Below are 14,954 nucleotides of genomic sequence, written 5' to 3' on the forward strand. Positions count from 1 at the left end.
AAAGAATTTACAGTCGTACTCAGATATGTCAACGATACATGTAACTCCATATGAACTGCAGGAGGAGGCAATACTGGGCACATTGCGGGTGTTGCAAAGAGCACTTCTGGCTAATAAAGATTGAAAGAATACTAATTTCCTGAACTTGAATCATACTTTGACTTAGGAATGCAGTCCATTCCCATCATACTATTAGAAGCCTAAAAGATTTGGAGAAATTAGAAAGGGATCTCGTTATAAGAATTTTACACCCAGCTACCTTTTTTTTTTGGTTTTGCATGCAAATTACTTTGTTAGGTTGCAGGGCAAACAGCATGATGAGAAATGACAATGACTGACTTCCCATGATAGAGCAACAAAACATTTGGCAATCATGCTAAAATGGTGCGAAGCAGAAACCAGACTAAAGAGTAAGCAACTGTCAGATGAAAAAAAGGCAAGAATTACAGAAGAAAAAGGTAAGCCTGGGTAAGTCTCACTGTCCCACTTATCAGCAAACAAAGCCACGGTATGGCATCCAGGTGTTTATAGCTGTGCTCTCCATTTACCCTGATTAATCTAATTCAGGAATAAGAAGGAGCTACAGCCAATCCAGGAACACACTGGTCACAAGGAGACTACCACATCCCAGTACACATGCACAGGCTCACTTATGCTCACACTGCATGCACACCCCTATAGGTAATAAGCAAAAATGCTAAGTCGCATGTGGTGTATCTTTGGGATGTGGGAAGAAACTGGGTCACTCAAGAAAAACACATGTGGACTCGTATAGATTGTATAGACTCTGCAAAGAAAGGAATCCAGCCAAGAAGTTAACTGGAAAACTAAATGCATTGGGGCAGCAGCGATAACCACTCACCACTGTGCAAACAGATGATTTGGAATTGTATTTAAATAACAGTGTACAAAAATAAGTGAAGCAATTATTTTTCTATGAACCTTGACTACAGCCATACATCAGAAATTTAGAACTGAAGACCTCTCTAAAGTAGCATATGAATGCTTTTGAAAACGTACTACAATCAAGGAAGATCCTTTTTGATTTGTACCTACAGCTCATCACTCCAGCAGAACTATCAGTCATTTCTAATGTCATTATATCACTGCAGACTGGACATCAGTAACTGTTGATGGTAGCAAGGATGTGACAACAGCAACAATGGGAAAAAGCTGGAGTGTAAGACAGATAAATTCCAGAACATTTTCTGTATCATGCGCCTTACATGTCTACATTTTATCAGGGATCAAGCTCATTCAGCAGTACATGTAGTCTTGTTTGGATTCTTTGAGAATACAACATGTTTCTGAATGCTGGTGCAGAAAGGCATTTCAGTGCTTTGTGTTTATTAAGCTGTAACAATCCAACTGGCTTTCTACAGTTTTAAATAAAAGTACAGGTCTTTTTTAGCTCTTCAATCAAAGAGCTGAGGGGATTGTGGGTCTGACTGCAGGAAACCATTTGGTACAAATGTACTAACTGGCATGTCAGAGTAGAAGCAGAAGTTTTTTTTTTTCTTTCCTTTTTTTTTTTTGCTTTTCACTAGAAGAGCTGAGGAAGTGGGGCGCTATATCGGGGACTGGTATCGGGCGTTAGATAAGCCAGCTGCAGCTCTTATTAGCTGTGGTATTCTGATATGTGGCAAGAAGAAAGGTCTGTTGATGAACATTTTCATGCTAAATATTACTACAATTTCTTACCTGTGCTCGGTGAAGTCTTTGAAGTTCTTCCTGCTTTTCCTTGTATTTTGCTGTAGTATGCCGTTTTTTCTTTCTTGGATACCTATCCATCTAGAGGTATAAGAAGCAATAATGTACATTTATATATTTAAATTTCTAGGTAACTACAGATGATAAAACATTTTGTTATTACAGTTATGACGGTTTTCACCATCTGGACAAATTCGGTTAAATCACTGCAGAAACAGCCACAGGTACTGATTGTCCAAATATTATAATTAGTTCACACATCACAGCAGACATTAACTATTTCATAATATCAGAATCATCATTTTTTCCACTGCTGAACCAAGTTAAGTTTACTTTCTTAATTTGCTAGTTATACTATCAGGCATATATCCTGTCCGCTTCACTTCACTTTTACACTAGAGGGCACTCTTATACTAGCCTGCAAGAAATTAGCTTCAACTGCTTTTACTTGAATGAAAAAGTATTCATCTTCTGCTGACCTGCATACTACAAGTAATCACAGTATTCTGTACCACAACATCTATTTCATCTGTTTTATTATATATTTTTATTTCATTTAGTTCATGTGGTAAGACTACGTTTTCCCAGCTGTTACTAATGTTTTCATTAAAATGTGCATAGAAACAAGAATAAACTTTCACTTTGCAAATGTGGTATTTAGAAAGGGAAAGTAAGAAACAAGCAAATATTACATGTTAAAATAATTTTATTAATAAATAAATCACAGAAATCTTCTCCCTTCCCACCTTCCCTCAAGTATACCCTCTAAAATACAGTCACTTGTTTTGCATCATTTCTTTTTACTAATTTATTTCACTGTTTTTAGGTTCATAGGTGTGAACTAGGGTAATGGCCCTGGAGCCTTTACAAGCCTAGCCCATAGGATTACCCAGGCATTATGCCACCTGACCTCAGTTCCCAGTGCCTCTGTCGAGTAAAGCCACGGGAGTGATCCCTGGGTGAATTTTCTATTTTCTATCCACTTATCAAGATTTCTCTTGAAGAGGGCCAGTGAGGTGCTCTGCTTGACATGTATGGGAAGTCTATTCCATAGCATGGGCAGTCTCTGGGTTATGAACCTGTCCCTCCAGCATGTTCTGTTGACTGTGGTAATGATGTTGAGGCCTCTGGAGCATGTGGCATGGAGAGGCTGGGATTTCTTTAGATGTAGCATTTCTAACAGATCTGGGTCAGACATGGCTTTGTAAGTCAAGCAGAGATTGCCTTTAAGTAGGTGATATGAGACAGAGATTAGTTGGAGTTTTTTTTGAGTCTGTCCATATAGGACAATTGTTTAAGGCCTAGGATCCTCTTTGTGAGGTACTTTTGCGGCCTCTCCAGTTCTGCAGGCATTATACTCAATGGGACATTGTACTCGGTGATTGACCTAATGAAGGTAGAGTAGAGGGAGACAATGACCTCTTTCTTTCTGGATTCAAAACCCTTAGTAATTAGATGTGCCATGTAAAAGGACTTTCTGACCACAATGGCAATGTGGTGGTCAAAACAGAGGTTGTTGCCAGCCTGCATTCCCAGATCTCTTATAACGCCTTCTGTGTTCAGTGGACTACCATCGATGTGGTAATTCATGGGAACCAGGTTTTCCCCAAAGGGGATGATGACACATTTTTTGGCATTGAGCTTAAGGCCATCGTTCTGACACCAGTCGTTGTCTCAGGGAGGCCTTTCTGTAGGATGTTATCACCATATGGGGAGTTAATAATAGCTCCCAACTTGCAATCGTCTGCAAACTTTGTCAGCCAGAGTCCCCTCATGTTGGCCTGGACTTCAGAGAAGTAGATACCAAACAGGAGAGGACCCAGGACTGAACTCTGTGGGACTCCACTCGTGACTGGTTGGCAGTCTGACTTGGAGTCAGCTACTTTCACAATGTGGGTTCTACATGTGAGCCAGTTTGCAATCCACCTAGTGATATAGGTGTTAATGCCTAGCTTAGTGAGTTTTTCTATGATTCCTGAGTGGGAAATGTTATCAAAGGCCTTGGCCCAATCAAAGTAGGCTGTATGAACCACCTTGCCTTTATCCACAGCTCTGGTGACAGACTCAAAGAAGTTGACCAAGTTGAGCAGGCATGATCTACCCTTCATAAAACCAAACTGTGTGATCCAGAGTTTGGATATTCTCTATACTCTTGTTTATTAGGTCCATGATGATGCGTTCCATAGCTTTGCATATCAGACTCATGAGGCTAATGGGGCGATAGTTCCCAGGGTCTGTAGTCACTTCTCTTTTGTGGACAGGGATGACTAGCAGTGCACCATTCGGTAGGGACAAAGCCTGAGGTGAGGCTGTGACTGAACAGGGCACACAGGTGAAGTGCCAGTTCACTCTGTAGTTCATGTAGACCACAGTCAGGGACATTGTCAGGTCTCATAGAAGCTGTACTACTGGCCTTGGACAGTGCTGTTTTAACCTGTGCAGCAGTAAACAAGGGTGCTTGGCAATCTACTGGTATTATGACTGGACCTTTGGGAGGGGAGAGAGGGGTTACGTTGGCACTGAATCTGTCGGCCATATATTGGCAATATCTGTTGGCTCAGTATAGGAGGTACCATTGTGCAGTAGCTCAGAGCAAATCTGGGTATTGCCGTGGAGATTCTTTACATAACTATAGAAGGCCTTTTGGTTGTCTTTACTATCTGCTGCAATTCTGTTTTCATAGCTAGCTTTAGAGGATTTGATGAGGGATCTCAACTTTTTGTTGAGGCTGATAAGGGAGTTTTTCCAGTCTTGGGACTTCACCTTATTCCACATCAGTTTCCTCCTTCTGTTGTCGAGATTGTTTATGGCAGGAGACCACCAGATTGGCTTCCTTTTTTTGGAGGCGAGTGTCTTGGTTGTGTTGGGTATGGCGAGAGCCATGCATTTGTGTGTGTGTTCATACAGTTCATTGGTGTATGATTCGGCAGTCATGCAACTATTCTCCTTTTGCATGGGTGCTGTGAAGTTACCCACCTCTGTTTTTAGAAGCCCAAAGTTAGCTTTGGAGAAGTTTTTCATGGTAGTTACTTTTGCGGGGGTGGGGTGTGTGGATTTCCAAGGTTATTAGTTTGTGGTCAGATCTAACCCGGGAGGAGTTGACTATTGGTGTAGAGCAACGGTCACCCATATTAGTAATGACCAGGTCAAGGATGTTGCTACCTCCAGTGGGGGTAAGAACGAGCTGGTCCAGGGATTTGGAATTAATGAATTCCAAGAAACACTGGGCAAGTGTATTAGTACATGAGTAGTTTTCCCAGTTAATGGAGCAGTAGTTGAAGTCACCCAGTATGAGTGTTAGGTTGGACCCTAATATTTTCCAGGGTGCTTAGGAACGTGGAGTGTGAGTCTTGGGACATGGTTGGGACCTATAGCAAGCTACGACCTGAATCGTTGGCTTACCCATTGTTAGCTGTACCTGAAGTATCGCAGATGTGTTATGTTGGGCTACCAGTCTGGAGGTGTGTGCATCCTTTATGAATATGGAACCACCACCACCTTTTGAGCTTCGGTCCAAGTTCTGGGGTCGAAAGGTGTGGAATGAGTTATAGCCTGGTAGTGCAGTGGTGCTTTCTGCTGACTTGAACCAGGTCTCTGTTATGGCACAAATGTTGATGTTCTCCATTTTAAGGAGTGCTTCAAGTGAGTGTATTCTGAGATTTAGACTTCTAGCTTTGAGCAGCATGACCCTCAGATTGCATGTTTGTAGCTGTTATGGTGGTAATTTGGTCTTTGGAGCACCGCCTAACAAAGGCACTATAGGGGTGGCAAGCGCATTGGTCAGTATCCAGAAGCCCAGGGGTGACAGATGCAGGCCATCTCTGGCAAAGCATTGAGGGGTTGCTTTTCTTCAGCTGGAACTAGGGCTTTAGTCAAGGTAGAGGGAATTATGAACAGTTCCAAATATCAGTCACTTTTGGCCCAAAACCTTCTGATGTCCACTAGAAAGCTGAAGATGAAGGAGGAATTTCACCTTTCAACACGACAATGACCTCAAGCATACATCCAAATCAAAAAAAGAATGGCTTTACCAGAAGAAAATTAAAGTTTTGGAATGGTCCAGCCAGAGCACATGCCTAAATCTAATAGAAAATCTGTGAGGTGACCTGAAGTGGGTTATGCACAAGAGATGCCCTCGCAATCTGACAGATTTGGAGCGCTTTTGCAAGGAAGAGTGGGCAAATATTGCCCAGTCAAGATGTGCCATGATGCTGATAGACTCCTATCCAAGAAGACTGAATGCTGTAATTAAATCAAAAGAAGTATTAACAAACTTTAACAAAGCATTAGTTTAAGGGTGTGTACACTTATGCAACCAGCTTATTGTACATTTTTTATTTTTTATATTTTTTTCCCCTAACAGATTTGTTTTTTAATTGAATTGTACAGGTTATAGGTCACATTAAAGGTGGGAAAAGTTTTGAAATGATTTATTGTGGTCTCATTTTTTTATATCACAAAAACCTGGCATTTTAACAGGCGTGTGTAGACTTTTTATATCCACTGTACATGGAAGAGGCAAGCAGTGGGTCTATAGCAGAAGGCATGCGCTGCTATGTAAGGGCAAGTGTAGACATAATAACAATCTATGAACTCTGTAATGTCTCTCATTAGGGGATATGTTTAGCTGCATTGCAGATGTGGTATACAAAAATGCATATAAAAGCTTTTAACTTTAAAGGGCATTTTTGTGAGTGACCCCTATCCATATTAATTTCTAAGATGCATTGCTATGCTAGTTTTCCAATAGCTTGTGACTTAACTGTTTGTATTATGCCAATGACTCTGTTCTTGGATATTCTGTGGAAATGCATATTGCTTTTGTAATGAAACATATTTTGGGGGGTGGGGTGTTACTTTTTGTCTTTTAGATGTATTGAAAAAGAGATCAGTTTGTAATTGTAGTTTACTTTCAGGCAGATGAAGTTCATTTGTCTGTTTTTATACAACACTTAAATAACCTGTTAACCTTTTTTCAGGTCCTTCTCCCAACACAGGAAAGAAATATGGTACACTGAAAATCAGAATTAATGTTATTGAACAACTCCATGAATAAGGTTTTGTAAGAAAGATATTATTTAATAAACACGTGTTTGATTTCCAAAGTGAAGACAACAACTTAGCAATGACACCATCTGTTGACAATCTGCATATAGTGTGATCTGGCGTAGACTATGTATTTCATCATCGTCTAATTCAGTAGGAATGGAATGACCTAAGAATGACTACTTATTTCCTTCTCAGAGATGTTGAAACAAGTGAATTCTATTTTCTGTGCAGTGACCATTCATGCGACATCTAGGCCATAATACCTATTAATGAACCTGACAGTCAATGAATTCTCTTTTCTCTGGCTTGACTATCATTAAACAACTGAAATACATAAAAGTGCCGATAAACCCAATATAAATGCGTGGTTCAGGTTTGTACTGCAAGTTTATGATTACTCTTGGAATGATGCTGTGCTCAGGTCTGGTAACACCTGTAGTACATAAAGATGGGCTATTAAAGAAATCCAGCATTCTTTGATTGGGCACATAAATGAAATACAACATATAAGTGCAGTTTACTAAAAACATCTAACATATATCCTGAAAGACTTCTACCTGTCAATTTATAAGTTCATAAGTTCAAAGAAGATTACTAGGCTAGTGGTCCTAGAGCCCTTACAAGCTTAGCCATGTTAATCCTGAGTTGCCTCAACTATCCTTGGTTAGATGGATGTAATTTGCACAGCAAGTCTACGATGAACACCAACTACCCCTGTCCATGAGGCACACGTGTGCCACCCCTGGGGTGAATTTGCGGTCTCCCACCCATCTATCCAAGTTGCACTTGAATAGGTCAGTGAGGAGCTCTGTTTCATGTGAATTGGAAGTTAATTACAGAGCAGTGGCAATCTCTAGAAGATACATCTGTCTCTCCAGCATGTTCTGCTAATGGCACAGGCAAGGTTAAGATCCCTAGATTAAGTGACTGTTGTGCCATTTGACTTGTGGGTGTGCAGCATAATCATCAGGTCAGGGTCAGAGAGACTGCCCTGTAGGCCAGGCACAAGTCACCTCTCAGCAGCCTATACTATACAGAGTACAGTGACAGGGCTTTCAGTATATCTATGTAAGTCAGGGTTTGAGGTCCTGTATTTTCTTGGTGAGGCATTGCAACAGTGTAATATAGCAGATACAGAAGCTATTGCTCTATTCTAAGGCAAGTCATATGTATGCTTTACATAACATTATCAGATACCCAACTTCCTTTGTGGTTAAATGCCACTAGTTTCATACACTGGCTTCTCTAGGTATCAATATGTCTAGTAAAGGAAAATATGGCATATACCAAGATGCTGAGGTCCTTAAAAATGCAACTTAATTTTAAAGTTGTTGTTGCAAATATATGCATATAATCCCTAATTTACCAAAATACATGATGCAGCAATTACCTGTTCAGAGTTTAAAACCAGTTGTCTTAGTTCAGTTACTTATTTCTTTCAAATCGTTATTAATGACTGAAATTTCATTTTTACATAAACAAAATAAATATTTTGCGATCAACAGCATACTTATAGCAAGCACTTATTTATGGGATTGCTGCAAACACAATATTAAATAATTTGGATAATGTGGAGCCCAAAACTGACCCTTGCGGGACTTCTAACTTGACTTAAAAGTAGCCTGATCTAGCTCCATTGATACTTTTTTGTTACACAGTCAGTAAACCAGAATTTAATCTAATTTATAAATTAATGTTTGCATTTCTTTTGACTTTGATTATTGATGAGTTAGGAAGAGAACTGAAGGCTTTAGCTAGATCCAAATATATAACACCATGGGTCAGACTATTATCTATGGCCAGAGACATTTGATCATAAAATTATTTTAGGTTGGTTAGTGTGGATTTGCCTTTTATGAACCATGTTGATTAAGTAAGAACAGCTCATCTGTATCATTTAAAAGGTCAATAATGCAGCATTTGAAGTATTTGCCCAGAACAGATGCCAAATGCATGGATCTCCAAGTATTAACTTAATCTTAGATTCCTTTCTTATATATAGGTTCACATGATAATTTCCAGAACTCAAAAACTAAACCATCATGTCAAAGCTTATTGAAAATTTGCCTAAGAAGAGGTTGAAAGTACAGTTGTGTACACTTACCATAAATGTAGCTGTTCGAGTGTATTCACTGTTGCAGTCATTACATTTGGGTTATCTGCTTGCAGGTAGCCCTCAGTCAGCCTGATTAACAAAGTCTTGGGTCCTGCATCAGTTGATGTCCCTTCTTCCATGATGTCAGGTCGTCAGGGGTATAAAACATGCAGCCATGCAACTATTACATCAGTTTTTCTTGCCCCAGATGTCAGGTGCCCCCCTAATGGGGAGCAATTAAAAATAAAAGTACAATGATATACCTCCAACAAAAATGCAAATACATCAAAAAGGCTTTTAAGCATAGTAAAGGAAAGTAGAGGTATAGCCAAAAGAAGTTAGGGGGCTGGAGGGAGGGTAACCAGGACTGCAACAGTGAATACACTCGAACATCTACATTTATGGTAAGTGTACACAACTGTACTATGTTCTTTGTGTTTCACTGTTGCAGTCATTACATTTGGGTACATTCCCAAAGCTATGGTTGGGTAGGAGGAATTTAGATAGCATTAGGACCAGCTATAAGCCCTGTAAAACTGCAGTAGCAAAGCCAGCTCTGGATTTAGAGAAAATTAGCAAATGATAATGCTTGGTGAAAGTATGTAAAGAACTCCAGGTAGCAGCTTCTAGGATGTCCCTGGTAGGGACGCCTCTGAGAAAGGCTGTAGAGATAGATGTTGCCCTGGTGGAGTGAGGTCTGATCCCCTGGGGGATAGGTTTTCCATGGTGCTTATAGCAGAAATGAATGCAATGGCCTATCCATTTAGAAATGGTTTGCTTTGAAATAGCCTTCCCCTCTGCCCCTGCAGCAAATGTCACCAACAGTTGTTCAGATTTCCTTTGAGTCCTGTCCAAGTAGAATCTAAGTTGTCTGTGCACATCTAAGGAATGCAACATCCATTCCCCTTTGTTCTGTGGATTGGGAAAGAAGGTTGGCAAATGAATGGACTGATCAAGAGCCGCAATGGATACCACCTTGGGTATGAAGGATGGATTTGTTCTGAGGGACACCCTGTCCGCATGAAAGATGATGAAAGGCTCCACTGCCATAAGGGCCTGTAATTCAGATACCCTTCTAGCTGAAGTGATTGCTAAAAGGAAAGCTGTTTTCCAAGAAAGAACTTTTAAGTCTGCAGTAGCAGCTGGCTTGACAGGAGGTAGAGTGAGTTTCTCCAAAACAAAGTTAAGGTCCCAGGCTGGGGTTGGAGCTCTCCTGGGTGGTCTCAAATTTTTGGCCCCTCTGAGGAACTGCTCGAGCAGTGGATGAGAGAAGAGGGGAGGTTCTGTGTTATAATGAGCTGAAATGGCTGAGGCGTGGATTTTAATAGAGGAAAAAGACAGGCCCTTGTGAAGTATCTCAGTTAAGTATTGTAAAATCTGAGGTAAATTAGGTGCTGCTGTGCTCATCCCTGGATTGGTTCCAGGCAAAGAATCTTTTCCATTTTTCAGCATAAGATTTTCTAGTACTAGGCCTCCTTGCCTCTAAAAGGATATCCATCACAGGTTTACTGAGGGATGGTAAAGGAGAGATTATGTAATTAGCCAGGCTGCAAAGTTCAGTGTAAGAAGCTGAGGGTGAAAAATCTGGTTCTCCTGCTGGGAGAACAGGGAAAGAGTCTGAGGCAGGTGCCATGGGGATAACCATGACACACTGCACAGTAGGGGGTACCAGTCTTGGCGTGGCCATTCTGGAGCAATCAAAATCATCCTTGGTTAGTCCTGTTTGATTTTTAGTAGTACTTTGGAGAGCAGAGGCAGAGGGGGGAAGGCATAGAGGTTTTTCCAGCTGAAGGACAGGTCATCCACTTTCCTGGCTTGTTTGTGGGGAGTCCTTGTGCAAAACTTGTCCAATTGGTAGTTCTGGGGAGAGGCAAACAGATATATATTTGGGCTCCCCCATTCACTTGTCAACATTTTGAAAATCCATGGTTCCAGTTTCCACTCTTGTGGGTCCATGAGGTTTCTGCTTAGTCTGTCTGCCAGTTTATTTAATTTTCCTGGCAGGAATTGAGCTTCTAGGTGCACTTGGTTGCTCAAGGCTGTGTTCCACAATGCCATGGCTGGTCTGCAGAGGGGGTAAGAATGTGCATCCCCCTGCTTGTTTATGTACCACATAACAGTGGTGTTGTCCGTCTTTACCATTAGTTGTCTTGGAAGAATGTGGTCCTTGAAGGCTGTTGGAGCATTCTGTACAGCTAACATTTCTTTTTGATTGAAATGCAGGTGCATTTGACTTGGGTTCCATTTGCCCTGAATGCACTTCCCTGCCAGGTGAGCCCCCCATGCATAGACTGATGAATCTGTTGTAAGGGTTTGGGTGGCAGGGGATGGTGTGAAAGGTAGTCCCTTGTTTTGGTGGCAGGCCTCTGTCCAAAGGAACTCTAGGCATAGGTAAGGTATGATAGGAATCATTGCTTCTAGATCCTGAGAATGTTGACACCAAAAGCTTTTTAGATACCACTGTAGTTTCCTCATATGCAGTCTTGCATATGGAATTAGAAGAATGCAGGAGGCCATGAAACCCAAGGCTTACAGTATTTGTCTTGCAGATAGCAGAGTTTTTGTAGCCACTTGTATGAAGTAGGTTGTCAAATGAATTTGTTTCTCTGGCATGAGGTAAGCCATCTGGGAAGTTGTATTCAACCTTGCTCCTAGGAATATAATTTGTTGACAGGGTAGCACGTGTGATTTCTTTTCGTTTATGGTATACCCCAGACAAGTTAGAACCCTTTGTACAAAGGCCAGATGATGCAAAAATATGTCCTGGCTTTCTGCCTGAATTAGACAATCGTCCAGGTATGGGTATATTTGAATATTTCTTTGCCTGCAAAATGCAATAACTGGAGCTAGGCACTTTACGAATACCCTGGGCGCAGTAGATAAGCCAAAGGGCAGTGCAGAGAACAGAGAGTACGTGGAGCCTGCTTTGAAGCGTAGGTATCTTCTCCAAGATTCCCTGACTGGGATTTGCAGGTATGCTTCTTTTAAATCTAGTGTTGCCAACCAGGTATCTTTGCCTAGCATAGGAAGTAATTGGTGAAGAGTCAGCATCTTGAAATTTGGCATCTTCAAAAAGATGTTTAGAGTAGACAGGTCCAGGATAGGATGACAAGAATTGTCTTTTCTGGGTACCAGGAAAAGTCTCGAGAAGAAACCTTGTCCCTTTTCCTCTTCTGGTACCAGTTGAATAGCCCCCATATTTAAGAGAGAAAGTACTTGTTTTTGGGCCTCTGCCCACTGATTTGGGGGTAGGTTTGGCCACCCGCTTGGTGTTGGCAATGTGTGGAAGTGAAATCTGTATCCCTGGGACATTATATTCAAAACCCATTTGTCCTGGGTAACGAGTTCCCAGTTCTTTGCATGAAGAGCAATCTTTCCCCCCAAAGGGGCAGTCAGTTGACAAGTGCTTGGAAATTTTAAAAGGAAATCATTGAGATGGTTTACCATAGGGGGGAGTCTTATTATTCCCAGATTTGGAAGTGGAGGCTCCCCACTGCTTAATCCTGTTTGTCCCCTGGGACTGAAACCTGGGGTTTTTGCTGTGTCTGGGTTTGGCTTGAGAAGACCTGGAAGGGTCTGGAAAGGACCAATTCTGAGAGGGCCAGTGCCTACTAAATCTAGGAGGCTGAACTTGTAAAAAATCTTTCACAGTTTGCATAGATTTAGCTTTATCTTCCATCTTTTTAAGAACTTCCTCAGCCTTGTTGCCAAACAGGCGGTGCTGATTTAAGGGAGCATCCAACAATTTAGCTTTAACATGATCAGGCAAAGACTGCTCCTTAAGCCAAGCATGCCTTCTGAGCACAGACCCAGTAACAGCAGCCTTGCAAGAGGCCTCAAATGAATCAAAACCACATTGCAAAGTATGTTTTCCAACTTGTTCAGCAGAATGCATTAAATCCTGTAATTCTTTATTTTCCACACAGTCAGGAATCAACATCATTTTCTGTTTAAGCAATCCAATAACATGTTGCTGATACTTTAACATATGAAACTGTCAGTTTAAAGCCCTAATGGCCAAAGTTGCAGAAGTGTAAACCTACTTTCCCAACTGTCCAGCACCCTGGAGTCTCTATCACAAGGGGTAGGATTTTTAGCAGTAAAAGCCTTAATGCCCTTGGGCCCCTGTGAAGTAGTCTCTGGATCCGCAATAGGATTTTTAAAAAGGAACTTGTGTGACTCAGGGACCCTGTAGTATCTGTCAGGTTTTCTGGGAGCAGGAGGCAAGGAATCAGGGGCCAGACTAGATTCTGAAAAAGCATCAACAATGTCTAGTACAGGAGGAATAGCTAAAGGCCTATGCTGAGGTAGGAGTAAGAAATCCCTAAGCCTGTTTTTTGAATCAAAAAATCCTGGCTTTCCCAATGGAAATGCTCCCTTAGAGTATGTAAGGTTTCCCCAAAAGAAAAATCCTCTGGAGGGGAAGCAGAGGGGATGGAGTCTTCTGCATCAGAATCCTCATAAGTAGATAAGGGCAAATCCAGATCATCAGAAGAATCAGAAAAAAACAGAATCCTGTTCAGAAGATTCATAAACAACTTCAGTCCTAGGCCTCTTAGAAAGGGGGGGGGGGTTGGCTACCCCTGATTACACTTAGATCTTCAGCCATTCTTATCATTTGTTTTTTAGGCATAGAGGCCTGAGTAAGTGGCCTGAGCATTTTTTTTTAGGCATGGTTTGAGATTTAGGCCTAAGTGAAGAAGGAGGCGTTGGTTTAATATGCAAGTCTGTAGGCCTGAATACACCCTCAGAAGCCGGTGCCTGCACAGCGACTCCGGACCAATCCAAGGTAGAGACATCCACGGGTTCCATAGCTGAAGCATCTCGCGGCATACCAGACTCCAAATGGGTCTCAGTACAGGCCTGCGAATCAGAAGTAGTGGATATCAAGGGCTGCGAAAGCGCCTCACTGAGTACCGGTGAACTGGTAACTGGCTTAGGAGAAGTGCCGTCAGCAGTTTTGGACCTCGGCGGCATGTCTCTGTCTTTATCTTTGCGTTTTTTAGGAATCCTTGTAGACAGATGGCTAACTGACATTTCTGGATAATTAAACCAAGAACCGAAATATTTAGAGGTGAAAATATACTGACGACAGATAGTGCGCTGATTAAATAAAGCACAAAACTGACAGCAAGGTACGTCATGGTCAGGGCCCAGGCAAGGAATACAGTACGAATGAAAATCTTTATGAGGCATTTGCTTTCCGTAAGTAATGCAATTATTAACTTTTACTGATATTGGTAAGGAGCAAGAAAAAGTTTCCCCAACGGGGTACTTAGCTTTAGTTGAAGCGGCCGAGAGACAAAAGAGAGACTTTGGACTTGATTAAGTATTGTTTTTGCTTGTTTCCCTGAAATGCTAATTCCGCCTAAAACGCGGCTTTTCAGCGCTTCTGTGGATCCTAGTGATATCTGCATTGCTTACTGTACTTACTTCTTTGTTGCACTTGAAAAAAAGTTGCTGTTTATCGTTTTTGCATTTAAGTTACCTGTAACACAGTCCAGGCTACACACTCAAGTGCGCTAGCTTCCTCTGTGTATTTAAAGTAATTTAAGCTCTGCATTTCTGTTTCTGAAAAAAAAAAAAAAAAAAACACAAAATACTTCCTTGTTTTCCTGCCTTTCTGAACTAGTCTAGTCCAGTTTTCAGGCTTTGCTGAATCCAGGACTGTGGTAAAGGTTCCTGTGTTGCGCATATCATACTTGGATAATTAGGTGGCTTCCTTGTTCACTGTGAGAGAGGGAACTCTGAGCAGCCTATCTGTCCCTGTAGGAGTGGTCCCAGCCCAGCAACTTGTAGCTCATTGGCCATTTTGGGCTAATTTCTATCCTTTTTGATCTCCCTGGTATAAAAACCGCTTAACGCGGGTTTGCGCACCGCTGTTTAGCTGCGGTTAAACTATTCCAGGCTCCACGAAGTCTGCACTTCAGTTTTTCCCTTGAAACACTTCAACCCAGCACTAGAAATATGGCAATTTAAGACCGGCACTTACTAAAACTCACTAAAACTAGCACTAGCTTACAGCTTGCACTTCAGCCCAATACTCAGGAAGTATAAGGCTCTTTACTCATCCAATCAGCAATACAGTCCCAACCATCTA

At 41.5% G+C, this 14,954-nt stretch overlaps 1 protein-coding gene across 10 annotated transcripts in view; it reads right to left on the minus strand.

Moving 5' to 3' along the window:
- Positions 1-1,701: 1,701 nt before the first annotated feature.
- The window catches only part of LOC122815864 (F-actin-monooxygenase MICAL2-like), a gene marked incomplete at its 3' end in the record, with an annotated part of 2,588,394 nt that continues 2,575,141 nt past the window's right edge, over positions 1,702-14,954 (minus strand). For all 10 annotated transcript variants that reach the window (XM_044088691.1, XM_044088682.1, XM_044088687.1 and 7 more), the window contains 1 exon segment: positions 1,702-1,791. In XM_044088691.1, coding sequence (XP_043944626.1) covers positions 1,702-1,791 — 90 coding nt within the window.

Source organism: Protopterus annectens, chromosome 11.part0 (genome assembly GCF_019279795.1).
Source record: "Protopterus annectens isolate FY-2018-M chromosome 11.part0, PAN1.0, whole genome shotgun sequence".
NCBI lineage: Eukaryota > Metazoa > Chordata > Ceratodontiformes > Protopteridae > Protopterus > Protopterus annectens.